Genomic DNA, 27504 nt, shown 5'->3' on the forward strand with positions numbered 1-27504 from the left:
GAAAGGAAAGGAAAGGAAAGGAAAGGAAAGAAAGGAAAAGGGAAAGGAAAGGAAAGGAAGGAAAAAAAAGGAAAGGGAAAGGGAAAAAAGGAAAAGGAAAAGGAAAGGAAAGGAAAGGAAAGGAAAGGAAAGGAAAGGAAAGGAAAGGAAAGGAAAGGAAAGGAAAGAAGGGAAAGGAAAGGGAAAAGGAAAGGAAAAGGAAAAGGAAAGGAAAGGAAAGGAAAGGAAAGGGAAAGGAAAGGGAAAGGAAAGGAAAGGAAAGGAAAGGAAAGGAAAGGAAAGGAAAGGAAAGGAAAGGAAAGGAAAGGAAAGGAAAGGAAAGGAAAGGAAAGGAAAGGAAAGGAAAGGAAAGGAAAGGAAAGGGGGAAAGGTCCTGGTGGGAGCCCAGTGGATGGGCTGATTCCTTTCTGGTCCTTTCTAGGGATTCCATTTCCAGGAGCAGGATGGCTGAACTTGTTTTATTTGGAGGATGAGGAGCACAGTTGGGAGAGGATGAGGTGTGGGGAGGATGTGTCGGCTCAGGAGGGGCGGTGGGAAATATTAGTGAATGTGGAGGGGATGGTTGAAGGATCCTCTGGAGCAGCAAGATTTATTTATGTATTTATTTATTTATTTATTGAATTTGAAGGGGTTTTTTTTTTACATTATTTCAGGTTTAGGAACTGGAGAACAGGTCTTGCCTAATGGGTGAGCCAGCATATGTGGCTGTGTTGGATAATTGACTATTTTTAGATGCTGGAAGTCACCTCCTGGAGGCTCCAGTTTCAGTGTGGATTGCCAACAGCTTGTGCCCTCAGCTTGGCACAGCTGGTAGGAGCTAGCTGTCAGGATATGCTGGACAAAAGGATTTCTCCAGACATGGAAAAAGCATTTTCTAGGTGTCTTCACCAAATGGTGAACGGTGTGCAAATTTCCACTTCCCCACTGCAGCCACTTGGAGTGATATAAATTGGCAGAGTTTAGTGCATTTCCCCGTGGGATTTCTCTTAAACACCTATGGATTCCCAGAGCTGGAGGCTGAGGCTGCACAGTCACTCCCTCTCACCACCACTGTACAAGAACTCGTCAGGACAACTTGGGATGGGCTGGTCTTCACCTGCATTAAAGGAAAAGTTAAAAAAAAAAATAAAAATAGAGAATGAAAGCCTACTTCAGGAGACAAACTGCTGGAAAATATCCTGGGATATGATCTGTAAGAACTTTCTGCCTTCATTGAAGCAAGAACTGAAGGAACCTCAAAACTATGAGCAACCCCAGCTTTGTCTGTCCTGTTTATCCATCCCTTTATTTCCCTGGAGCTGAGGGAGCTCATTAAATGTATTCCCATTAAATGGGTAAGGGATGCAGCAGGGAATGGGGTGTGTATGGCTGCTTCCCTGCCCAGAGTGGGGCACACAGAGCCTCTGGATGCAGCTGTAAATTTGGATTAGAAACCAAGCCAGGAATTGCCTGGGTGTGCCTCACTCAGTGGTATTAAGGACTGCAGGCAGGGGGAAGGTGGCAGTGCTAGAGGATCTGAAATTCCCATCAATCCCATCCCCTCCTGATGTTCCAGCAGGAACGGGTTGGGTTTGCAGATTGTGCCTCTCTCCTGCGTGTTCCTCGAACCCAGAGTACAACAGGCACAGGAAACGTGTTTGCAGCCAGAGCCTGGATGGATGGATGGATGGATGGATGGATGGATGGATGGATGGATGGATGGATGGATGGATGGATGGATGACCACCATTCCCTGCTGCCACTGGAGACTTGAAAATGTGCGCTTAGAAGGCGAGGGTGTGCTTTGAACGCTTGTAGAACAATTATAAGCATATAAAGCTCTTAGAGAGTGTTCAAAGAAATGTCAGGAAGATGGCAAAGGGATGAGGAACAGCTGAGGGAACTTGGTTTGTTCAGCTGGAGAAGAGGAGGAGGAGATCTCAGCATGGCCTGCATCTTCCTCCCGAGGGACAGCTCCAATCTCTGCTCTCTGTGACAGGGACAGCACCTGAGGGAATGGCTGGAGCTTAGAGGAGTTTTAAATTGGAGATCAGGAAAAGGTTCTTTCCCCAGAGGGTGCTGGCACTGCCCAGTCTCCCCAGGGAATGGGCACGGCCCTGAGGCTGCCTTGTTGGGCTGTCCTGGGCAGGGTTGCACTGCAGGATGCTTGCGGATCCCTTCCAAGCGAAGATGCCGGAAGCTGCGCTGCGGGAAAACCGAGATAAGATCGGTGAAATGAGCAGATACGGGGAGGAAGGAGCCCACAAAAGCTGCGGGAAGCTGTCCGGCCCTACCCCGCTGTCCCGACGGGAGCCGCCGCGCCCTGAGGGGAACCAGCGGCCGGGCCGGGCCGGGCCGGGATGGAGCGGCTGAGGGAGGCGAGGCCGCGGGGCCGCGGGGAGGATCCACCTTAAGGGGATCAGGAAGCGCAGCGGGGCCAATCAGGCCGGGCAGGGAGGCCGGGAAGGAGGAGCCGAGGGAAGGACCGGGGCAGGGCGAGAGAGCGGGGCCGGCGGGGCGCGATGGCGGAGGGCGGGGACGCGCCCGCCCCGGGCAGGTACCGTGAGCAGGGGGGTGCCGGGGGACAGCGGGGTCGCCGGGCTTTGCCAGCCCTTTCTGACCCGCCGTGTGCCTCTCTCCAGCGCAGGTCGCAACCTGAAGGAGTGGCTGCGGGAGCAGTTCTGCGACCACCCGCTGGAGCACTGCGAGGACACCCGGCTGCACGACGCGGCCTTCGTGGGGGACCTGCCCACGCTGCGCAGCCTGCTGCAGGACGAGAGCTTCCAGAGGTGGGCATGCCTGCCGCACACACCTTAAAGAGCATCCAGTGCCACCCTGGGACACCTGCCCCCGTCCCAGGGTGCGCCAAGCCCCGTCCAGCCTGGCCTGGGACACTTCCAGGGATGGGGGTTTCTGTGGGGAGGTGTCAGGGAGGATGCTGCGCTCGCCGTCCTCACAGCTGCGCCTTTTGGGGGCTCCCATCTCAGCCCTTTTTGTTCTGAGAGGCATCGGGGTGTTCTTCCCACAGCCTGCAGCTTTTGGGGGCTCCCATCTCAGCCCTTTTCCTTGTGAGAGGTGTCGGGGTGTTCTTCCCACTGTTCCCACAGCCTGCATCTTTTGGGGGCTCCCATCCCATCCGCTGGTTTTGGGGAGAGGTGATTCCTAGGATGTCCTTGCTGTCCCCACAGCCTGCTCCTTTTGGTGACCCCCATCTCATCCAGTTTTTTCATAGCATGGTTTGGGTAGGAGGGACCTTAAAGCTCATCTTATTCCACCTTCGGCCATGGGCAGGGACACCTTCTGCTATCCCAGGTTGCTCCAAGCCTGGCCTTGGACAATTCCTGAGATGGGGGTTTTTATGGGAGAGGAATCGGGGTGAGAGGATGCTCCCCTTTCCCCCAGATCATTCCCGTGGTTTCCCAGGAGGCAGATCTCACAGCTGCTTGTGAGGCTGTGGCAGCTGTGCATGAACTCTTTGCAGATCAGGATAGGAATGCGATACCAGGAAAATGGGAGCCTACGGATAATGGGGAAAACATACAAAAGGGATTACAATCAACTATAAACCTGGAACACCCCATGTTACAAAATCTGCCCAGTGCTAACCCTGTGACTGTGGGGATGGTTAATTAATTTTCCTGCATCATGGGGAAATCTGCTTAGAGTGCTAAATGTCTCCCAGCCTCAAAAAAAAAAAAAAAAAAAAAAAAGAAAAAAGGTGTTATTTCAGCAAAAAATGAGTACGAGCTAGCCCTTCTCTCTGCTACCTGGGCAGCTGGGGCTCTTGGGACCCTTGGGCTGAGGGTTTTTTTGGGGGAAAAAGCAGAGTTTGACAGGAAGAGGAGGTTGGGGCCCGCAGCTCCATTCAACAGGTGATGGAGTGAGCAGAGAAGTGATGTCTTTGAATTGGGAGGCAGATATGGACCTGAAAGCCTCATCCTAATCCTAACCCTGAAACGCGCAGGGACACCTTCCAGGTAGCTCCAAGCCCTGTCCAGCCTGGGCTTGGACACTTCCAGGAATGGGGCAGGCGCAGCTTCTCTGGGCTACCAGTTTGGGACATCTCCCTTTAAAAAGGGACAGAAGAGAGAAGTTGTTTTGGTTTTTTTTTATAGATGATTTTTGAGGCAGGGTTTGTGCAGCCCCTGGCACAACTAAAGCTCACAATCCAAGTACTGCTCTGCTTCACCTGTCCAGGCAGCATCTGTGAGGTGATTGAGAGGAGCTGCTAAAAGTGCCAGAAATCAGAGAATCATATCCTGAGTGGAAGGGACCCACAGGATCACCCAGCCCAACCCCTGTCCCTGCACAGACACCCCAACAACCCCACCCTGAGCATCCCTGAGAGCGCTGTTCAAGCGCTTCCAGAACTCTGGCAGCCGTGGGGCTGTGCCCATTCCCTGGGGAGCCTGGGCTGTGCCCAAGCTCCCAGAGGGCACCCTCCTGGAGGGGATGGGGCTGCCCTGACTGTGTTTTATCCCCTCCCTGGCAGCCGGATCAACGAGAAGTCGGTGTGGTGCTGCGGCTGGCTGCCCTGCACGCCGCTGCGCATCGCCGCCACCGCCGGCCACGGGCCCTGCGTCGACTTCCTGCTGCGCAAGGGGGCCCAGATCGACCTGGTGGACGTCAAGGGGCAGACAGCTCTCTACGTGGCTGTGGTCAACGGGCACCTGGAGTGTGCCAAGATCCTGCTGAAGGCCGGCGCTGACCCCAATGGGAGCCGGCACCACCGCAGCACCCCGGTGTACCACGCGGCACGGGTGGGGCGCGCCGACATCCTGCAGGAGCTCATCAGGTCAGAGATGGGGCTGCCTCTCCCTTTCCCCCTGCTGCTCCCTTGGGGTGCCTTCCCTCCTCACCTGTTCCCACAGCTTGCACCTTTTCGGGGCTCCCATCTCTGCAGCCTCCACGCCTCTTGGATTGGAGAGGAGAGGTGCCCAAAGGGACGTCCTTGGATTTCCCGTCTTGGGCTGTTTGTGATGGTGTTCACAGGGGTCTTATGTTGAAGGAGGAGAGGGAGATCTGACTCCATGTTTCAGAAGGCTTGATTTATTATTTTGTGATATATATCACATTAAAACTATGCTAAAAGAATAGAAGAAAAGATTCTCATCAGAAGACTAGGCTAAGAAAATAAAGGAATGAATGATAACAAAGGTTTGTGGCTGGGACTCTCTGTCTGAGCCAGCTCACTGTGATTGGCCATTAATTATAAACATCCAAGATGGGCCAATCACAGATCCACCTGTTGCATTCCACAGCAGCAGATAACCATTGTTTACATTTCGTTCCTGAGGCCTCACAGCTTCTCAGGAGGAAAAAATCCTAAGGAAATGATTTTTCATGAGAAGATGTCTGTGACAGCTGTTCCCACCTGTTCCAATCCAAGTCTCCAGTTCTGAGCCTGCCATCCAGTCACATCCAAACCTTGCAATCCCTCCCCACTTCCACCACACCCCTAACTGGAGTTGCAAGGGAGGTGGATTCCCCAAAAAAACTGGGTGCTGGGTTTTCCCTCAGGCAGCACCAGCAGGGTTCAAGTTGTAGCAGGAGGCTGTGGGAACTTGAATTGCTCCTTCTGTGGCATGCCCTGATTATTCCTTCTTTTTAAATGGGAAGATTTCTGTCCAAGGGATTGTTCTGGACAGCTATGTGGGCCATGGATGCCAAATAATAAGGAATCATAATGGGAAAAATGTAGATTGTAGGGAGAAGTAGTGAAAGAGAAGAAAATTGAAGGAATCCCTTTGATGACCTCAAATGCTAGAAAATAACAAAAGGATTTGAATAGGAAAATACTCAAAGTCCTTGGGGATTTTCTTCCTTTTTTGAATTTTCATACAAGTACAGCTTAGAGGAAGAAGGGGAGATAATCCCCCCTCCTTGCTCCTTTCCCAACAAGCTGAGAGGAGGATGTTCCCATCAGCACAGGCTTGTTGATACAGGGTTCAACTCGCTGCATTACCAAAAATCTCCCCTGCTCTCTCCACCCAGGCAGGGTCAAATGCAGCAAATGGTATTTCAGCAGCGCAGGGAGAGCTGGTGCCTTGATTTATGTGTCTGCTCCTTGGGATAGCTCACCAGCAATATTAAAAGCAAGATTTTGGACAACTTTCAGGATTAAAAATTAACTGGAGTTTTTCCAACCTCTTTTTATTAGGCAATGTCTCTCCCAAGGCTGCTAAGCTAATACCAAATTGTCAGATTGCCCAAAATTTCAAATATCTCAGAGTAGGGGTTTCAGAGATCTGTGCAGAGTTACTTAGTGAAAAATGCAGCCTTTATGTTACAGGGATTTTCAAAATGTTACGTCTACAGGATCTGGCAGGGAGAGTGCAATGAGGAAGACACTTTTCCTGAGATAGGAGGGAATATTTTGAGAGAACCTGAACCCACTCAGGTGTGCTGCAGGTGTGTAAATATCACCTGGTTTGAAAATCCTGTTGGGATCCCTGAGCATTCCTGCAAGTGCTGAAGCAAGCAAGAGGTGAAATCCCATCCATGAGCAGTAAATCCACACATGGCTATGGAATGGGGATCGATTTTACTGGGAGGCTGCTGGAAATATTTAGAGTTCTGATGCCAGGGTGTATAAATGGCATTCCTGATAATTTGGGATCATGCTGTGGTGGGATCCACTGCTGCCTGCAGTGGAACTGAGGGTAGCAAGGATGAGAGGTCCTTTTGCCAGGCTAAAACTGGGGAAAAGCTGCCAAATCACCCCCATCCCTCAGGTGCATGCCTGACCCTGCCAAAAGCAGAATTTGGGGTTTGAAACTTTGAATTGAGGCCTTCCACTGAGAATTTTGATGGTAATAATGGGGGAAGAAAGGACTGGAATGGAGGGAGATCTGCTCTCTGCTCAGGAGGCAGCAGCCTTTAAACACCCCTGTGGAAGTCCCAGAGCAGCACAGATAACTGTCCAAATGCTTGTGTAATCTGATTTTAAAGGGGAAAATACACTTTGTGCCATTTGCAGCTCTTAGAGGAGTCTCTCAGCCCTCGTTCTGGCTGTGCTTAGCTGGAATGAGGCTCTTGCCATGCTCAGAACTGCAGGATTTGGTTAAATATTTGTCAGATGGGGAGCAGTCCCCGTTGGTTTCAGCAAGAACCGTGCCTGCTTGAGGTAGGATTTGTCCCCAGGTATTTTCCTTAGTTTTATGTGAACTCCTGAAAGGAATATCATGCTGTCTAGGAAAAACCTGGGGAGAGAAACTGGTGGGTGAAGGAACCTTTTCTCCCTCTGTGGGTAGAACAGACAGTGCTTTGGATTAAAACCAGCTATTCCTTAGGGATTGTGCTGTTTTCCTCGTCCTTCCCATCCAAGCTGCATGAGAGGTACGTGGAATTACTGTCTGAGGGAATCCCCAGTAGATTCCAGCCCCTCCAGCTCCTTTGGGAGCAGGGGTTTGTCATGGATGTTTCACTCTGGAGTGCAGGTTCCTGTTTCTATTTCCCTGCTGTTTAGGATCGAGCGCCTGTGTTGCTTTTTTGGCCCGTTTTTGTCCTGGTAGGGAAAGTTATTTCAGCCTCCCTCTTCAGTGGAGTCATCTGGAAACATCCCTGCTCCCCAGGCAGCTCATTAGCATCCAGCATTACGTGGTGCTGGCTCGGGGCTGAGCCATCCCTGGTGCCAAGGCACGAGAGGAGAGAAAATACAGCTAAAAGTTCCTGGGTCGAGATAAGGAATGGGAGAGATAAGAAGTAGGGGAGATAAGGAAGGGGAGAGATCTCTCACTAAATACCGTCACGGGCAAAACAGATTCAACTCAGGGGTATCAGTTTAATTTATCCTTAATAGAAACAGAGCGGGGTCATGAGAAGTGGAATCAATCTTAACAAACATCTTCCCCCACCCTGTCCCTCCTTCTCAAGGGGAAAGCTTCTGTACCTTACCACCACCAAAACCTGGCCATGCAAACCCAATCCACCAGGAGGGTGAGGATGTTGCTGCTCCTCCTCTTTCCAAATCCTGGGCTGTTGTGGGAAGGGCAACATCTTTGCTTCTGGGATATCACACTGTTGTCCCCACGCAGAAGTGCTGCCAGGCCCATCTGAGGGTAGGGATCACAGAATCTCAGAATAATGACGTTGGAAGAGACCTCCAAGATCATTGAGTCCAACCTGTGCCCTCACACCTCACCTTGACTATAGCACCAAGTGCCATGTCCAGTCTTTTTTAAAACACATCCAGAGATGGTGATTCTACCACCTCCCTGGGAAGAGCATTCCAGTACTTTATTATTCTTTTGGTGAAAAATTTTTTCCTAATATCCAACCTATCCCTTCCCTGACATGGCTTCAGACTGTATCCTCTGGTTCTGTTAGTGCTGCCCTGTGGGAGAGACGAACCCCACCTGTCTGCAACCTCCCTTCAGGAAGGTGTAGAGAGCAATGAGGTCACCTCTGAGCCTCTTCTTCTCCAGGCTAAACAGCCCCAGCTCCTTCAAACATTCCTCACAGGGGTTTGTGTTCCCAGCCCCTCACCAGCCTCGTTGCCCTGCTCTGGATGTGCTCAAGCATCTCAACATCCTTCCCAAACTGAGGGGCCAGAACTGGACACAGCCCTCAAGGTGTGCCCTCACCAGTGCTGAGTACAGGGGAGGAATGACCTCCCTGCTCCTGCTGGCCACACAAAATCAGAGCAGGGTAATGGGAAGTGGAATCAATCTTCAAAACCACCTTCCCTCCTTCTCAAGGGGGAAGCTGTGATGGTGCTCACAGGGGTCTCAGGTTGAGGGAAGAGACGAGGATTTGACTCCATGTTTCAGAAGGCTTGATTTAAAATTTTATGATATATATTACATTAAAACTATACTAAAAGAATAGAAGAAAGGTTCTCCTCAGAAGGCTAGCTAAGAATAGAATAGGAAGGAATGATAACAAAGGTTTGTGGTTCGGCTGTCTGTCTGAGTCAGCTGACTGTGATTGGCCATTAATTAGAAACAACCAACATGGGCCAATCACAGATGCACCTGTTGCATTCCACAGCAGCAGATAATCAATGTTTACATTTTGTTCCTGAGGCCTCCCAGCTTCTCAGGAGGAAAAATCCTAAGGAAAGGATTTTCCATGAAAGATGTTTGCGACAGGAAGCTTCTGAAAATACCATCCCTGTACCCTCCCACCACCAAAACCTGGACACGCAAACCCAAACAATCCACCAGGAGGGCAAGCCAGTGCAGACAGGAGCCATTGGCCTTCTTGGCCACCAAGACACATTGTCGCAGACATCTTTTCATGTAAAGTCCTTTCCTTAGGATTTTTTCTTCCTGAGAAGCTGAGAGGCCTCAGGGACAAAATGTAAACAATGATTGTCTGCTGCTGTGGAATGCATCAGGTAGATTTTTGATTAGCCCATCTTGGATGTTTATAATTAATGGCCAGTCAAGGCCCAGCTGTCTCGAACAGAGTCTGAGACGGCTGCCTTTTGTTATCATTCTTTTTTTTCTGTTCTTAGCTTAGCTAGCCTTCTGATGAAACCTTTTCTTCTATTCTTTTAGTATAGTTTTAAGGTAATATATATCATAAAATAATAAATCAAGCCTTCTGTAACATGGAGTCAGATCCTTGTCTCTTCCCTCATCCTAAGACCCCTGTGAACACCGTCACAGCACATTGCTGGCTCATATTCAACCAGCTGTCAACCAGCACCCCTAGGTCCCTTTCCAAAAGGGATGGGCGAGTTCCAGAGGTTCTCTCTCCGTGTCCCTCAGCCTCATCCCTTGCCATTCCCAACCTTCCCTCCCTTTCCCTGGCACAGGTACGGTGCGGATGTGGACGTGAACCACCAGCCGGCGTCGCGCGGGCCGGGGCAGGCGCTGCGGCCGCTGACCACGCTGGTGGTGTGTCCCCTGTACATCAGCGCTGCCTACCACAACCTGCCCTGCTTCCGCCTGCTGCTCCAGGCGGGAGCCGACCCGGATTTCAACTGCTGCGGGCCCATCAACGTGCAGGGCTTCTCGCGGGGCTCGCCCGTGTGCGTGCTGGACGCCGTGCTGCGGCACGGCTGCGAGCCCGCCTTCGTGCGCCTGCTCGTCGACTTCGGCGCCGATCTCAACCTCGTCAAGGTGGAGGCCCTGGGGCTCGAGGCCACGGGCAGGGTCAAAGTGAACGCCGAGGCGCTGGAGGTGTTCAAAGAGGCGAGGGGTGAGTGGGGTTGGGGCTCCCAGAGCGGTGGTGTGGGTGTGGGAGAGCGCTTTGGAGGGGTTGATTGAGCTGTGTTGGTGTCCTCAGTTCAAGTCCTCACTTCCCCCACTTCAGTGGGTCTAACAAGCTGACAAACAAAGCATTAATGACTTCTCCTCTCCCTCCTTTTCCCCTGTTGCATTTTGTACCTTTTTTCCTTATTTTCCCTTCTTGAGTCCTCCAGCAGCCCGACCTCTGTTACTCTGCCTTTTTCATCTCTCCCAGCTCTCTTGCATTGCCTTTTCTTATCTGAGCTGGGTTTTGGAGCTGTGGATCACCAGCTCTCCAGAGCCACACAGGTGTGTCCCAGGTGTTCTTGTGTGACCCTGGGCTCTGGATCCAGGAGGGAATTTGATCTGGACAGACTGGTTGGGAAGGAAAGCCACAAACAGTGGTAAAAAGGGGCAGGAGGAAGCTCAGATGGAGATGAAGTGCAGCACCTTTGAAACCCACCTGGTGAAGGCCACAGCTTGGCACCAGGGGTGCAAGTGGGGTTTCCCTCTTGAACTCCAGAGAAATTTCAAAGGGATTCAGGCTGTGGGATACAATTTACATCCCCAGATTACTCAGCTTTGCATGGGCCTGGTTTTCAAACCTGCCTGGGATTCTGAGGAGGGAGGCTCACACAAGCTGGAGTTCCATTAGGCCTGGGTTTAGGAGGCAAATGGGGCTCCTCAGGTGGAGCGTATGGGATAATGGAGTGATGCCATGGAGGTCCAGTTCCTGAATCAGCACGGGCACCACCATGTTGATTCAGGAGCATGTTGATTCATACCATCACTGTGCTGAAAGAGCTCTCCATGGACTCAAAGGAAGCTCTCAAAAGAAAGTTGGGATGAGGCCTAAGCTGGCCGTCAGTGCTGTTGACATAATTTAAAAATGGTCCAAATAGAACGGTGGAGTTGGAAGAGATCCACAGGGATCATCCAGCTCAACCCCTGGCCCTGCACAGATCCCCCAACAATCCCACCCTGAGAGCGTTGTCCAAACCCTCCTGGAGCTCTTGGGGCTGTGCCCATTCCCTGGAGAGCCTGATCAGTGCCCAGCTCCCTCTGGGGGAAGAACCTTTTCCTAAAACCCAACCTAAACCGCCCCCCCGGCACAACTCCAGCTGCTCCCTCAGGTTTTGCTGTGATGGCCTCTGTGGTCTCCAGCCCTTCCAGCCTGCCCATGCAGTTGGAAATTGCTCCAAACCCAGGAGGTTTGACCTCCTCACGAGGCAGGATTTGTGCTCACTCAGCTCTCCCTCCCTGCCTCTGTGTTGCTGCTCTCCCTCTCTGTTTCCCCAGTAATGTTCCCTGTGTTTTTCCTTGCAGGCCGCGCCCGGAGCCTCTTGTCCCTGTGCCGCATAGCAGTGCGGAGAATCCTTGGCAAATCCCGCCTGGATCTGATCCACAGCCTTCCCATCCCTGACCCCATTAAACAATTTTTACTCCATGAAAACAGTTAAGGGGCAGCTGGCTGCTTTTGGGGACAGTGTGACTTAGTAAATGAGTGCCCTGAGAGAGCCAGGTGCCATTCCTGCCTCTTTTTCCTTCATGGAGTGCACATAATTCCCTGCTCCTGTGGATTGTTTTTTCTCCTCCAGATTTAGGGTGCAGTGTGATTCAGTGTCTTATCTCCTTGGGGAGAGGCTGCTAAACGTGTGTGGGTGTTGCTGGAGCAAATACAATATATCCTGTAGCTGTTGGCAAATGTGTAACCTTTGTTACTGATCTGTGTCACACACACACACACACACACGCACACACACACACACACACACACCTGGGGTCTCTGTGGCATTTCTGTGTGGGGAAAGTGTCCTTACTTTACTCTTTTTCCCATCAAACCAGAAGTTCCTACCTACATTTTAATCCATATCCCATGGTAAGAGCAGAGAAAACCCACCCAGATCCACGTAATGGGTCTGTTTTGTTTGCATCATGGAAAAGGGAGAAAAAAGGGATTTATTTTGAGGAGTTGGGAGATTTTGTGCTTCCAATCAAAGTGTTGCATGCAGCAGCCTGGGCTCCTTTGACTTCCAGTGCCTCTTCATGCCACAAACTCCCAGAAGAGTCAATTCTGCAGGGATTCAGCAGCCTTTTGTTGGGACCTCAGGGTCAGCCAGTGATGTGCTCAGTGCAGAGGAATCCTTGTCAACACAGCAACTTTAGAAGGATAGAGATGATGATGCCTTAGGATCTTGGGAAAAATCTCAGGTGATAATTGGCACTTGCTTTAACTTTTCTGATTCAAGTAAAGTCACTGTGTTATAAGTTAATATTTTTTTGGATGATTTTTCTTTGCTAGCTCTTCTCCCCATGCTCATCCAGCTGGCAAAGGTAATTTTCCACATGTGACCTTAAAGATCAGAGAATCCCAGCTTGGTTTGGGTTGGAGGGGACCTTAAAGCTCACCTAGGTCATGGGCAGGGACACCTTCCACTATCCTGGGTTGCTCCAAGCCCTGTCCCTGGACCCTGTAGGCCTCAGTGTTGGTTCCAAAATGTTCTTTTCCCAGAGGCATAAATAAATGGAAAATCCAACCAAAGCAGAGGATATTTCCAGACCTTCTCCAGGTGAGGTGCAGTGGATGTGGAGCTGTGGGCAGGTGAGGAGGGGCAGTTCTGCACCGTTCCCTTCCCAGGCCTGCAGCTGGTTTTGGTTTTCCCAGCGCTGGCAGCGAGTTGTGCACTGGCTTTATAGAGGTGTGAACATGCCTGGGCGATGCAAACAGGTTGTAAAGCCTCTTGGCACCTGGCTGGGGGATCCATAATGGTTTGCAGGAGCTCACTGTGCTCCTGAGCTCCAGTGTGGGGAGGCAGAGAATGAGATGGGCTGGCTTGAGAAAGTGCCACAGGAACAGCTTTTAGGGTTGGATTTTTGGTTGGTTTGTGGTATGGGGTGGATGTGGTAGCATGGATGTGGGGAGAGCTGGAAGGAGCCACAAGGATCATCCAGTCCAGCTCCTGGCCCTGCACAGAGAGCCCAGCAATCCCACCCTGTGTACCCCTGAGGGCATTGTCCAAATGCTCCTGGAGCCTGGGACCATTCCCTGTTCCTGTGCTCAGCCCCCTCTGGGTGGTGGTTCCACCTGAAAAGAGCTGCAGTGAATGAGCTGATATTCCTCAGTGGGAATGTCAGAGGGTGGCCCAAAGAAATTGAGAGCTTGGACTCAACTCAGTGATTGATGTAAGTCTGGTGTGTAATTAAAGCTGAGCCTGTTGCAATGTTAATTAGAGATCCCACCCAAAGGATTCCCCTGAGCATGGATCTCTCCAGGTCTAAGGATGGTTCTCCCACCCCAGCAGCAAACCAGCCTGAGGTTCATCAGTGGCTTGGAGATGTGCAGAATCAAGGCTTTGGAGTGCCTGGATCATCCATCCAACTTCCATCTTCACTGAGGGACTTTGCTTCTGGAAATGGCCAAACCCTTGGCTTGAGGGCCTGGAATGAGTCCAACCTGGGCACAATTCACATGAAATTAAGCTGTAAGTGCACAGGATTCTGTTCGAATGAAGTCCCTGTGGAGATTGGTTGCTGTGGCTACTTAAACCCAGCTTTGCTGAGCTGGTGTAATACACAGAGAATTTGGAATTTTCACTATAGAGAGATAATAATCTTGAAATAGATTCAGGATATTCATAGACTTCATTGTCCTGTCCTGTAGGGCAAAACCCTGCATCCTGTGCCTTACCCTGTCCTTTTAATCCCAGGAAACAATAGTCTTGCAGTATGAAATCTCAAAAATTGATGCCTTTCTATCTTTTCACACTATATAAACAGCATTTATTTTTGCCTTTTCTTGGACTTCACCATTCCTTCCTATGCAGCAAAGCAATCCATTTTTGTGCAGTATATATAAAGTCTGTATGGCCTGGCCTTGCTGGAAGCTTGAATGAGCCAGGGTAAGAAGATTTGGCAAATCTTCTTGAAGAACCAAACCAGGTCTGGAATCAGCCAAGCTGCTCCAAAGCTGTCCTTTCACATTGACTTTCTTGTTTTTGTTGTTCGTGGAGAATTTCCAGGGCATGGGATGCTGGTAGCTGGGATGCAAATATAATTTCCTGCTCATTTTGCAAAGGGTGGGGGAAAGGCATCTGTTGGGTTGAAGTGGTTTTTTGGTTGGTTTTGGAGCTTTGTTTGTTTGTTTGTTTCTTGTTCTTCAATCCCTGGAGTCAAGTAAAGCCCTTTTTTACCCCAACTTGAATTACAGCACCTTTTTAGCCCTTCCTCTTCCAGTGAAGAAAACTGTGGCAGGGCACCAGAGACGGGACAAAAAGCCACTTCCAGAAGTGCCCAGCAGCGCCTGTTGGCTTTTCCCAGGGTCAGAATGGTTTGGGATCAGACCTGCGGGCAGGTGGATCCACCTGCAGCCCGAAAAAGGAGCAGGATGGCTCTGGATTTGGGAAAAGGCTGGATCCTGCCGGCCTCTCCCTATGCTGTAGCCACTGGAGGGGGCCGGAGAACCGCGGTCCCTGCCTGGGGGTTACAGGGACAGCGCCGCTGCCACCTCCTGCCTTGCCCCTCCTGGGGGATCTTCAGGCCGTCCTGAATCTTTTCCACCTTCACACCGAGCTGAAGAGGGCTTTTTAAACCTCTCATTCCTGCCCCTGCTCCCTTGGTCGCTCTGGAAATGCAGCTCCTCAGTTTGGCATGCAAGTAGATGTAATGCCTCAAAATATTTTTTAAAATTTTGTTATTTTGTGGCATTTTTGCTGAAAAACTCCCTGCAAGCTTGAGCAGCAAGAGTTTCTGCTGGTTGCTCTGTTTTTGCTGAGGATTGGCATGTGTACCTGAGGATTTAGTCCATGCAGCTGCCTCCAGGCAAGGGCACAGTCCCTTTTGTAGGATTCCTGCTTTTTTCACTCAGGAGATGTTTGTCTGATCTGCTGCCAGTGTTTCCTCTGAAGGCAGAACCATAGTTTTTCCTGAATTGGAAGAAAAGGATCAAATGGTGTGGAGTTATTGTGATGAAAAACAAAGCCAAACAAGCCTTAATCTTAAATTTTAACACTTCCAGCCTCGATATTATTCTAATTTGGAGTGTCTCCCTCCTAGGTCTTCATGCATCTCCCCCCAGGCCACCCCAAATTGGTACCCACAGTTCAGTGACACCATTTCTGTGCTGCAGCTTGGAACTGGAGATTTATCCTCAAACAGGAGAGATCTGTGTGTCTGAGCTGCCAGTTTGAGGACAATAAATGTGGAATTGTTTAAAGGAATTGCGTGTTATTTACTTGTGCCCTTCAGGACAGACAAGCTGTGATTTCTGGTCCCCTCTCACTGAATTTCCTGTGTGACAGACTCACCTGAGAGCCTGCCCTTGCTTTTATAACAGCATTGCAACATGTTCCTTATTACTCACACTCGTTAATCTCATTCTAAGATCTGCAGCAGCGAGGAAAATATTTCTTCTTGCACTGTGTGATGCCCAAATATTCACTCTGGGCTATGAGAGCTGACCAAATCTCTGGCAGTCTCAAAGCATTTCCTCTAGGATCTGTTGTTCCCACTCCCTAGGCACTGCTGGGGAAGCCCCAAGTTATTTTACTTTTTATTGCTGTTGTTCTCCATCAGCTCCTCCAGCCTTGTCTTCCTTCCCAGAAGAGCTCTTTGTGACCCCTGCAACTTGCAACCATGAAGAAAAAGAAAGGAAAGCATTGTGAAAGAAAAAGAAGGAAAAAGTTCTTGCTGCCCCAGCATCCCTGGAAGCGTCCAAGGCCAGGCTGGACAGGGCTTGGAGCAGCCTGGCATAGTGGAAGTTGTCCCTGCCTGTGGCAGGGGATGGAATGGGATGGGCTTTAAGATCCCTTCCCACCCAAACTTTCTGGGATTTCATGGAGAGGGCAGTGGCTGCCCAAGCCCTCCCCAGCCCTGCACAGTGACAGGAGGCTGCAGCCCCCACAGAGCCCATCCAGCACCTTTCCCATTCCCCCAACTGCATCCAGCACCTTTCCCATTCTTCCCTCTGCATCCAGCACCTTTCCCATTTTTCCCTCTGCATCCCTCACTTCTCCTCTCCCCAGCCCACATGCCCTGCTCTGTTTTCCACCTCTTTTCACGTGTTTTGCTGCTCCCATTGTTGGTGCCTGGCAGAGGGCTGCAGTGTACTGTTGTTTACAGGAAAGTGCTCTTTGTTTACCCGGCCTGCAGCATCTGGTGTTTGTGAGAGGCACGGCGCAGCTTTCCAACAGAAACTCAGCCAGCCCCAGCCTGCCTGGCCAGGACTCCACGTGTGCCACCACGGCCTTGCTCCTAAAAAGGCTCTGAAAACCCCAAAGTGAGACAAGCCAGGCTCGGAGCAGCCTCGTGAAAGGTGTGGAACAGGACGGGTTTTTAGATCTTTTCCACCCTACAGTGCTCTCTGATTCCACGATCCAGCACGGAGAGATAAATGAAGGCAGGATGGGCAGGATGGAGCAGCAGAGCTTTGTTGATTTATGGCTCCAGCCACCCCCCTCCCCTCAAGGCATCGGGATGATGGACGAGCCGTGCACGCTCCCCTCCCTGTGGCACAGGCTGTCCATGAGCTTTCCAAACATACCAGGGTGAGGTGATGCTTGCAGACACGGCATTCCCGCTGATGGCGCCTTTCCACAATCAGCTGAAAGCTGCTCGGGGAATTTGGGAAGCTGGGCTGCAGCCATGATCTGCTTGGCCAACCCTGCACTTGCCTTTCATTTTAATAATTTGGCGACATCCATTTATTTTAACGTTTCGCAAAAGTGGGGCCTGTGTTTCCTCAGAGAAAATGAGAGTTGAAGGATGGTAAAATGCCTCCATAAATTGGAAGTTAAATTAAGGAACAGCTTTTAGAGCACTGAGTGCTGTTAGCCCCATGTTGTGGTGTCACTCACAGTATTGAGAGCCTGTGGTACCCATTGGAGGCACGGGAGATTTAGGAGGCACATGGAGTGGGCTGGATTGTTTGGTGAGTGTTTCTGAGCCTGCTTTTGTTTGCAGTTGGGATGTATTCATGGGTTCGCCCCTTGTTTCACTTCCCACACAATGCTGTTTTTACCAAAAATTTCTTTTTTGGGGGGTCATTTTAGCTGTTGAGCATTTTGTATCAGTGTGGGAACAGCTTCTGGAATTTTTTATCCTTTTGATCTTATCTTTACACAAGGAGTGTTTACAGGGACCTGGAGTGCCAGGACAGGGGGAATGGCTTCCCACTGCCAGAGGGCAGGGATAGGTGGGATATTGGGAAGGAATTCTTCCCTGTGAGGCTGGGGAGGCCCTGAGGTTGCTCAGAGAAGCTGTGGCTGCCCCTGGATCCCTGAAGTGTCCAAGGCCAGGCTGGACAGGTCTTGGAACACCCTGGGATTGTGCAAGGTGCCTGTGTCTCCTGCACAATCACCTCCAGGTCCACCTTACTGAACTGGAAAGGAATTTGGCTTTGTAATAAATAGATTGTAATACTGTTGTCTGAAGGTGTTCAAGGCTTCACCTTCATCCAAGCAACCAATAAATCCTATAAATACCATTAGGCAAGCAGGAATTCCCAGTTGTCCTAAGTTCCATTTAGTACCAGGTCCTTTAATTACCAACCTCCATTAGTGCAAACTTTCTCCAAGCTGAAGCATTCTGGAATCCCAGCGGGGTTTGATGGGCTGGAAGGGACCTTGGAGCCCATCTCACCCCACCCACCCCTTGCCACGGGCCAGCTGTGAGATCTGACAATTGAGAGCTATTTTTGACCCAGCAGCCTGAGACACTGTCTGGTCCCTCTTGCTGGGAGTTGTTCTTGCTGGGTGTTCAGCAGATTTTGGGCTGGATCCATCAACTTTCAGCTCAGTGATAACCCGGAATATTTCATGCACGGTGGACCGTGAAGGATGCAGGGATGTCAGCAGAAGCCGCTGTGCCAACGCAAACAAGGCCAGGAAGTTTTACTGTTCCCATTGCTGGGAACCTTGTTCCTCTTCCCTCTGTGATTGTGTCTGTGCATCAAGAGAGGCCAAAAGGTGCAGGTAAACATAAATCCCATATTTCTGTGCTGTCCAAAAACAAAAAAAACCCAGGAGAATTAGAGATTATTTGTACATTCAGACTTCTGGAACTCTGAGCTTTGTGCTGCTGTGAACAGCTGCAGGTTTCTGCTTGCTTCCCATGAGACCGCATTCAAAATGCCACACAATCATGGTGAAAATGCATCATGTCCACTCTGAAGCAGCACAGAATTCACTGGAAAGCCTTGGCTGGACTTTCACTTTGGTTCCCAACTATGGTGTCCATCCAGCTAAAGGGAAAAGCTCTTCCCCCAGAGGGTGCTGGCACTGCCCAGGCTCCCCAGGGAATGGGCACAGCCCCAAGGCTGCCAGAGCTCCAGGAATGTTTGGACAACACTCCCAGGGATGCACAGGATGGGATTGTTGGGGTGTCTGTGCAGGGCCAGGGGTTGGACTCCGTGATCCTTGTGGGTCCCTTCCAGCTCTGGAGATTCCATGGTTCTTTTCCTGGGCACTAAAAACACTCTCCTGGCTTTGAAGTGCCCGGTCTGGTTAGCAGGGGTCAGATGTTGGAACATAACTGAGGATATTGCATGGGCTGATTAAATCAAGGAATCTGGCATGGCTGTCCTCCTGCAGATAGGTTTCCATGGAAAACAGTTCCCATGCCATGAATGTCACCCGAGGATTAGATTACAAATCAGATGGATCTCGTGTGCTTCCTGAGACCACCACTCCTCCCAGATGGAGCTGGTTCCACAGCCCAGAGTACTGCTCAGGGGTCAGGCCCACAGCTCCCTCCTCCTGACAGGATTCCCCATGTCCCTGTGCAGGTGGCTCCATCAGTGCATCACTATTTTGCCTTCCCAGTGTCCAAAGCTGCCTCTTGGCCTCTTCCACATCCCACACGGGGGATGGAGCCATGAGCTCCCCAGCTTGACATGCCTCTGATCCCATGGGAACACCCAAGCCTGGGCACAGCCAGGCCCATTTTCTCCTTGAACTCAGGGTTTTTCCATCACATCTCTGTGCCCAGACTCCCCAGCCCAGGCTGGTTGCCGTGGATGAGTGCCACGTCTGGTGGCTGTGATTCACCCCGGCAACGTGTGGGAAACCCAACCCAGCGATTCATTTCCCTGCAGCTGCCGAGCACTGACGTTGGTTTAGCCCCACTGGGGACGGGGAGAGAGGATTTTTCACCAAATGGCCCCGAATGCTGAAGTCCCCACGTGTTTCAGCTCTTACTCACCCTCTCCTAGCAGCAGAAGTAGCTGCTCAAAGGATGGGTCAGAGCCTCCCTTTGTGCAAGGTGACGTCGCCCGCTGGAGAAGCAAAACCAGTTTGTACCAGAATATTTTAATGGCTTCAGGACTTCCAAAGCCCAGTGAGAAACTGCAAACTTTATTGCTGCACCCTTCACTCTCGACTTTCGCCCCTCTGGTCACCTGCAAAGTTGACAAGGAGCCGTGGATTATGGGCACTGCAAGTTGTGAGTGGCCTGGGCACAGCAGGTGCCCAAGCAGCACTGAGAGCCCCATGCTGCAGCACAGAACCAGGGCACGGAGGGGCCCTGGGCTTTCTGGGTCTCCAGGCAGATGAGGGACAGGCAGAACTTGATTTTTGGGTCTGTTGTGGCTCATGGGACTTGCGTCGGGCTGCAATTCAGCAGGAGCCGGTCTCTTGCCGGTGCTGCCAAGATCCAGGAGTTAATTCTTATTCCATGAGAAGGCCAGAGCTTGCATCCAGCCAGTTCCCTGGGGTGCAGGGAAAGAAACGCTCTGAGAAATAAACACAGACACAAACAAACACCAGACTTGGCGTGCGGCTTCGCAGGCAATGGGAATATCTTTTAGATTCCTGCCGAGGTAATTGGCCTGCAAGGAAGCTTCCCTGCTCTGCCCTTTGGCTCCTGGTGAGGCTCTGCTTGCCAAAATGCTTTGTGGTCCCTTGGGCTGTGCCTGGGCTGGACTCTGTTCTTCTGCCCAGCCCAGCCCAGCCCAGTGCTCTCCCCATGCTTGCCCCGTTCCTGGTCTAACCTATTCCCAGGGATGTGCTCTGAGCCTCCTTCCCAGGAGCCCCACCCTCTTCTTGTGCATTTTATTCCCATTCTTGGTGCTCCTCACAAAAAAACTTCCCCAAATCTCCCTTGCTCCTGCTGAGGGTGCCCTTTCTGTGGGGTCTTTCCCATGTTGCTTTCCTGTTGCTCCACACCTTCCTGGACATCCAAGCCCAAATCCCTGATCTTACCTGCACTGAATAATCCACCAGAGCCTGGATGCTTTACCCCCTTCTGCAAGGTAAACATGCCAGTGTTTTCCAGGCTTTCAGAAATCATGGGAATGTGGAGAATCCCACACTTGACAAATCCCATTTTTCTGAGCTGCCGTCTTTCCCCCCACCCACCTTCCTTTGGATTCCTGCAGCTTTGCAACTGTTTTTGGAGTTCTAAAATGCTGCCAAATTTTCTCCTGGATCAGGAGGGAGAGGAACTTCTCTCCATAGCCCCCAAATTGCAGGGTGGAAGCAGGTGGAGCTCAGCAGGGCTCTGTCATTCCATGTGGGAATGACAGAGGAAGCATCCCTGGCATGTGGTGGGCTGGGTGCTATTGATTAAGTTCCTTTCAAAATCCCATTTCCAGTGTAAATGGAGGCTTGACCAAGAAAAACAGATTTTTAAGTGGGAATAAAAAGCATTGAGCTGTGCGGAGTCTAATAAATACTCACTTCGAGAAACCAATGGCTGGTTTGCAGCTTAGGCTGGGGATGCTTTTAAAAAAATCCATCATTCACCCACAGTGAAAGGCAGTTTAATTCTCAGGGACTCTCCTTCAGGCAGGGACAGTTTTCCTCAGGATCCTCTCTGCATCCCCAAAGCTTGACCTTGCTTCATGCCAAGCAGGGAAAGTGACACCCTATGTTTTTGCATCACAAATGGAAAATCCATACTGTTTTGGAATAAACAGTTCTGGCCATTAGAGAGTCTATTTGGTTACCATTTGGTTACAACTGCATAAGGAACAGCTCCAGTGGAAAAAAAAAAAAAAAAAGAAATAAAGGAGGCAGCAGTAACAGTCAATCGTCACTTTTTTTTTTTCTCCCTGCCTGGAAAACTTGGAATTTTATGGCCTTTGAGCCACAAATTAGAATTGCAGGCAACAGATAAAGCTTGGCCCTAAATCCAGCTAATGCCAGTGCCTGCTGGCAGCTGCAAGGTTTGTTAAAGTGCCCCCATCAAAATGGGCCTGAAGGCGATCTTGCCCACCAGTCAGGATCATCAGGTGAGTCTGGATCCCTTTGGAAGCATGGAGCATTCCTGGTGCAGCAGGCAATGTCCCCTGGGCAGGGACAGAAGAGGAGGCTGCTGCTCCCGTGGTCAGCACCTGCCGCCCCAGCAGGCTTTTGCAGTCTTTCCCCCAAAACTGTCCTTTTCCTTCCTTCCTTCTTTCCTTCCTGAAGTCCTTCCTTCCTGAAGTCCTTCCTGAAGTCCTTCCTTCCTTCCTGAAGTCCTTCCTTTCTGAAATCCTTCCTGAAGTCCTTCCTTCCTGAAGTCCTTCCTTCCTTCCTGAAGTCCTTCCTTCCTGAAGTCCTTCCTGAAGTCCTTCCTGAAGTCCTTCCTTCCTCAGGAAAGAGGCCGTGTCTGCAGAAGATGAACCCCTGTACCTGTTTGTCATTGCTCAGAGGGAATTGTCCCTTCTCTCTGGCTGTGGCTGCGTTCCCAGCTCTCCCTCAGGCCATGCTGCAGGAGCAGGATGCTGCCCTCCCCAAGTTCAATCCACAGGGGCCAGGACGAGGTCTCAGGATGGAAAAAATGCTTCAGACATCCCAGACGAGTGAATTGCTCAAAGATGTCACCACTTTAGGGCTGCTGAGCTGGGCTGCCAAGTCTCCAAGGGCTGCTCCAGAAGGATCCAGGACCTCTGGCACATCTGTCTGGAGTAACCCCGGGCAGCTCCGTGCACGGTGCTCCCATCTTCAGGAAGGAACCCAAAAAGCCTCAGCTTGGATGTTTCAGTGCCCACGCCTGGTGTTTGTTCACGGCTAGGGCTGCTTCCAACAGGAAACAGAAACAGCCTCAGGCAGTGGCTGCTGTTCCAGGAGCCAAGAGAGGGCAGGAATGGCTGTGCCACTATTTGGGATGTCTGGGACATCACATCTGGGACCTTGTGAGGTCTTGGTCTGAGTCAGTGCAAGGCCACGCTCCAAGGTGCAGAGAGATTTTGGCCTTTTCCATTCCTGCTTAGGCACTTTCAGAGGTCCTTAAATGTCTGAGGTGTCAGGGGAATGTGTGTTCCTAAATCACTGATGGACATTGGGAAGACCTGTCACCTCCCAAGCCATCAGGACAATTGTCTGAGCTGATGATTTTGTTGTTGACCATGGAGGGAGGGGGGGCTTTGGACAACAGTCAGGACACAGGGAATGGCTTCCCACTGCCAGAGGGCAGGAATAAGTGGGATATTGGGAATTAGGAATTGTTCCCATAGCGTGCCCAGAGCAACTGTGGCTGCCTCTGGATCCCTGGAAGTGTCCAAGGCCAGGTTGGACAGGGCTTGGAGCAGCCTGGGATAGTGGAAGGTGTCCCTGCCATGGCAGGAGTGGAATGGGATGAGCTTTAAGGTCCTTTCCATCCCAAACCACTTTGAGATTCTGTGTTTGGTGTGTGCAGTCCTGCTGGTTTGTCCTGAAGGGCAGCAGCACCTTTGCCCAGCTGGAGAGTCTGCAGAATGATTTTCCTTGGATGTTCACAGACATCAGACAAGGATGCCAGGGAGCATGAGGGGAACCTTGAGCCCTCACATCCTGCCTTGGGCTTGTCAAGCCACCAGTTCTGTTGCTCACCAGCAGTCCTGGACTCCTGAGATCCCTTTAGATTGAAGGCAGAACTTCCAAGGGGCACAGAGCCATTTCAGAGCAGCCCAGGATCATTCTTAAATCGATTTACTTACGAAAAATGAGAAAGAAATGGGCTTTTTTCCCTTGTTTTCCATGCCAGCATCACTGATGGAGTATGGTGTACAGGGAAATGTATTTCCTAAACCTGCGGGATATCTTTTAATTTTTTTTTATTAGAGTAATTCCTGGACAGCACCCAGGATTTGAAAGACAGATTCAGGAATAAAATCCACACACAGGGCCCACAGTGATAAGACCTGTTTTGCTGGTTGACTTGGGAACTAATGCACTGCATGCCAATTATGCACATCTCTTCCCTTTTTTTTTCTTTATTCCCATTAACCATCACCATTAGCATTTGGACTCAAACAAACAAACAAATAAGCCCATTTAAATCCTGGATTTTTTCCCCTTCCCTCCAACCATGAATAATTACAAAATAATCACCAAAATCTGGTTTCATTCGGCGAACGTTTCCAGGTTTTGTTTTCTTTTTCAATAATCCTGGGTTCCAGCAGTCCCACCACCCCCTTGCTTTTATTTTTTGGGAGGCAATTTCAGCTGGTCACATTTCCTGATGCCTGGCACAGCACGATCAGGGAGCATGTGAGCTTTTTTTAATGTATTTCATCTTGACAGGGAACCTTTTCCCTGCCTTTCCTCACGGCCCGAGCACGCAACTTTTCCGAGAACACGGCCCCAAACTCCAACCCCGCTGCAAAAGTGGCAACATCTGCTGGCAAAGCAAGTTTGCTCCCACTTAAAATGCTGGCAGGACCTAACAGGGCCTTAAAAAAATTCCTTTAATTGGGCTAATTGCATGTGGTTGGAGCCACGTTGAAGCTCAGCTCTGAGTTCAGCGTTTGGTTTATGTGGTTTGGGGTGACGTGAGTTCAGGAAAAAAGCCACCCTGCTTACCTGGTTTCCTTTTCCTTGCCCCCCGGGTTTTTCTTTGTGCTTCAGTTTCACCCCAAAGAGAAGGCAAAATTTGCTTCGTTTCGAGCTCAAATGGGGAAGAACCTGAATTTCATCTTGTTTTCACTCAGTGGGGTAAATCCCCTTGGATTGTTTAATTGATGTCCTGTGTAACAGCACTTGCTGTGGAGGGCAAGGAAAGCTTCTGGCAGAGCAGGCAGGAATATCAAACTCAAACAAACAAAGGAATTTTCACCCAGTTACACTGTGCTGCCTTTCTGTGGAGGTAGGAGCCTGCCTTGTGTCAAACCCCAGGTGCCCAAAATGAAAGTTTTCCTTGTTTCATTATTGGAAAAACCCACGGGTGCCTTAAGATATCGTGCTGATTGATCCAGGGAAGGTGGGAGGGGGTCCCAACACAGGCTGTGTTATTTCATTGCTGAAAGCACTTCCCTGCCTCTGGGAAGCCTGTTGGGAATAACATCACTTGGCTCGTGCTCCTTTGGCAAGGACCTTATCTTCCCATCAATCCCTTTAAAATGGTTTTAGGATATTTCCCCCAAGATGCTGCTTGCTAATTTTGTGTGTAAGGACACACACACACAGAGGCAGGAGAAAAGGTGGAAGTTTGGGAGGAGGGAAGGTGGGGAGTTCTGGGGAACTGAGGGAAGGGTGTGGGTTGGGAATGTTTCAGTCTCAGGGTTGAAGGAGAGGAGACAGAGTGCCAGTACCACAGAGGAGAAGGAATATTTGTCATATTTGTCAGGCTCAGGAACACCTATTGCCTTTTGCAGACTTTTTTTCCTGTTTATTTCCATTGTCCCTTCCTCTTTTTTTGCCTTGCTGGGACCTCAGGTCTTCCCTTGGTTCCTGGGACTCCAAAAGGGAACCCTTGGCTGGTCCCAAATGAGGGAGGCTTGTTCAGGAGATCCTTTTTGCTCTAACATGGATGTCCCCCTCTAGAGGCTGCCAGATCCCAGCTTTTCAGGGAGTAAAAATTGTATTTTAACCCTTCTGAGATGCTGGGGACCTCCCTGTGTTGTATGAGGTCTCCTCTTGTTTCCTTGGAACCTCTCTTGGCTCCTGGGGATCCAAAGGTGAACCCTTGGCCGGTCCCAAATGTGGGAGGTGTGATCCAGCCAAGAGATCCGTCATGTTAGAACATGGATAGCCCACTGCAGGAGGCTGCCAGATCCCAGATTTTGAGGGAGGAATATTGCATTTTAACCCTTCAGAGGTGTTAGGGATCTCCCTGTGTCCTACCAGGCACATGGAAGAGGGAGAGGAAGCATTTATGGGACAGAACATACTTGGGGACATACTTCAAGGTGCTTTCCCAACTCCTGGGTACCCAAGTTTTTATTTTCCATGGGTTTACCTCATTAGCAGTGCTGTGAGAAGGTGCTCCTGGAATGAGAGGAAGGCTGAATTAAATGACTATTGAAGCCTTGCAGCCAACGTGGGAACGAGGCCAGTGTCTGGAAGGAAAAATATTATTAATAATTATAGGAAGAAGATGGCCAAAGTCAGAAACGTGTTCTGAACTCCTCCAAAAATAGTACAAAGGAGGTGCCAAACCCAACAAGTGAAGTAAAGATTTGAAGGCAGGGCAAAGTGCTGAGGGAAATTAGAAGAGTGACAGGAGTCTCAGTCAGAGACACTGTGGCCTCACGAGCTGAGCTGGGCTCAGGAGGATCAGAAGGCAACTGTGTGTTGAAGATTGCAATGCAAGATGTTTTCCATTCCCATCTGTATGGCAGATCACCTTTGTCAAGTGGGCAGTTTGCTTTATCTCTCTCTCTGAGTGACCACATTCACACCTCCCTGGGGAGGGGACATTGCTGATAACAGACTATTGAATGTCACTGCATGGCTGATAAGAACTAGAACATCCCATTGGGAGATGTGAGCCCAGAGGGAGGAGCCAAGCATTGCTACCCAGATATAATCCAGAGGTTTGTGAGACACCAGCACGGCTTTCTCCACGGGATTCCCCAGAGGAACAGCAGCTGCCTCTCCTTCCACTGGATCTTCAGAGGAAGCATACATCCTTCTCTACAGATCCCCCTGCTCCAACAGAACCACCCCTGACACTGCAGGAGGGCTGCAGCCACATTTCCAATGGGACTGCCACCAACAGCCTGACCCACAGGGTGTCAGGCTGGGTTCTGACTCTGTCACTGTTGTTCTAGTGTACTGCATTGTTTATTTTATCCTTCATTTTTTTTCTTTTCCCTATTAAAGAACTGTTATTTCCTGCTCCCATATTCTTTGCCTGAGAGCCCCTTAATTTAAAATTGATAGGAATTGGGAGGGGTGGGGAGGGTTTACATTCTCCATTTCAGGGGAGGCTCCTGCCTTCCTTAGCAGACTCCTGTCTTTCCGAACCGAGACACTCTGGTCTTCAGGAAGGTGAGCAGCCAGTGTGAGATGTTTGTCCTGAGATGTCAACCCAGGTGACAAACGGGGGGACAAACCCTTCACTCCTGTGGAATGATGGCTCTTCTCTCCTGGTTTTGCTGCCCTGGAGTGAGCTGGGGGCATCTGGCGTGCTCTGGTTGCCTTTTCAGCTTCAGAAAGGATGAAGACTTTTGGGACAGGCTTTAAGTGCAGCTACATCCCTAATTTCTGCTTTAAAAATTAAAACAAACCCTATTGATTGATGCTGGTGCCCTGGGCAGCCGCAGTGCTGATTTCCCAGCTCCCATTTCTCCTCCTTCTGGAGCATTTCGAGTTCCTCAGCTGTATTCTGTTCAATCCCTGCCTCTGGGAGGGAAGGAAGGAGCCCTGACCACACACACAGGCTCCAGGTTGCCCTGGAGAGCCCCGGGAGCTTCCGAGCCACCAGCACTGACCCCTCAGGACAGGGACAGCTGTCCAAACAGAGGGACACCTGTGCAGGGAAGGCCAGGGCAGCCAGAGACATCCCTGGCTCCAGAGGTGCCTCCCTGAAGCTGCCCTTCTCCTTTGATCTTCACCTGAGCAGCCTCTGCTGCTCTGCTTCACCCCACTTTTGTTCTTTCCCAAGCCTGATCTCCCTCTTCTTTCCTGAGCCTGATCTTTGTTCCACCCTGGAATTACTGCTTGGAGCTTTCCAAGGCATCTGAGTGTGTATCTTTCTTCCAAACACTCAGAATTCCCCAAGATGCTTTTCTTTTCCCCATCCCTCTGGGCACCAAACTAGGAGGCAGAGCCATGACTTTTTTTTTTTTTTTTGTATTTTCCTGTATTTTCCTGCATTTTCCTGCATTTTCCTACATTCTACCTGTTTCCAGCCATATTTTCTCACCTGTGGTTTACCCTTCCCTACAGAAGTTGAAGTTGTTGTGTTCTGAAAATCCTTTCTTTATGTGAGAATACCCATTTTCCATCTAAAAAGCAGCTCCCTCAAATGGTAAAATGTTTGGTTTTTTTTTTTTTTTTTTTTTTTTTTTTTTTTTTTTTTTTTTAAATAAAGAGTCAGGGGCTCTTTCTTGCCTCAATCAGACATCCTGGATCAGGGTACACTCCACACATTCATTCATCCCATTTATACATTTGTTTCTGGTTTAGATCTAGCTGAAGTGAGGCACAGTGTGGACATCTGCCTTATT

General features: G+C 50.3%; 1 protein-coding gene across 1 annotated transcript; it reads left to right on the forward strand.

Moving 5' to 3' along the window:
* Window positions 1-2477: 2477 nt before the first annotated feature.
* Window positions 2478-12446, forward strand: ASB1 (ankyrin repeat and SOCS box containing 1). Its single transcript, XM_058809826.1, has 5 exons — window positions 2478-2536; window positions 2622-2768; window positions 4472-4774; window positions 9743-10128; window positions 11484-12446. The coding sequence occupies exons 1-5, from the start codon at window positions 2502-2504 to the stop codon at window positions 11615-11617; spliced, it is 1005 nt and encodes a 334-aa protein (XP_058665809.1). The 5' UTR covers window positions 2478-2501; the 3' UTR covers window positions 11618-12446.
* The last annotated feature ends 15058 nt before the right edge of the window (window positions 12447-27504 follow it).

This window comes from Ammospiza caudacuta, chromosome 8, assembly GCF_027887145.1.
Source record: "Ammospiza caudacuta isolate bAmmCau1 chromosome 8, bAmmCau1.pri, whole genome shotgun sequence".
Lineage (NCBI taxonomy): Eukaryota > Metazoa > Chordata > Aves > Passeriformes > Passerellidae > Ammospiza > Ammospiza caudacuta.

Bases quoted from the DNA above. Each gene is read 5' to 3' on its own strand.
- ASB1 (XM_058809826.1), top strand. From the start codon at position 2,502: ATGGCGGAGGGCGGGGACGCGCCCGCCCCGGGCAG. The intron at 2,769-4,471 runs GTGGGCATGCCT...CCTCCCTGGCAG, and splicing joins CAGGACGAGAGCTTCCAGAG to CCGGATCAACGAGAAGTCGG. The intron at 4,775-9,742 runs GTCAGAGATGGG...TCCCTGGCACAG, and splicing joins ATCCTGCAGGAGCTCATCAG to GTACGGTGCGGATGTGGACG.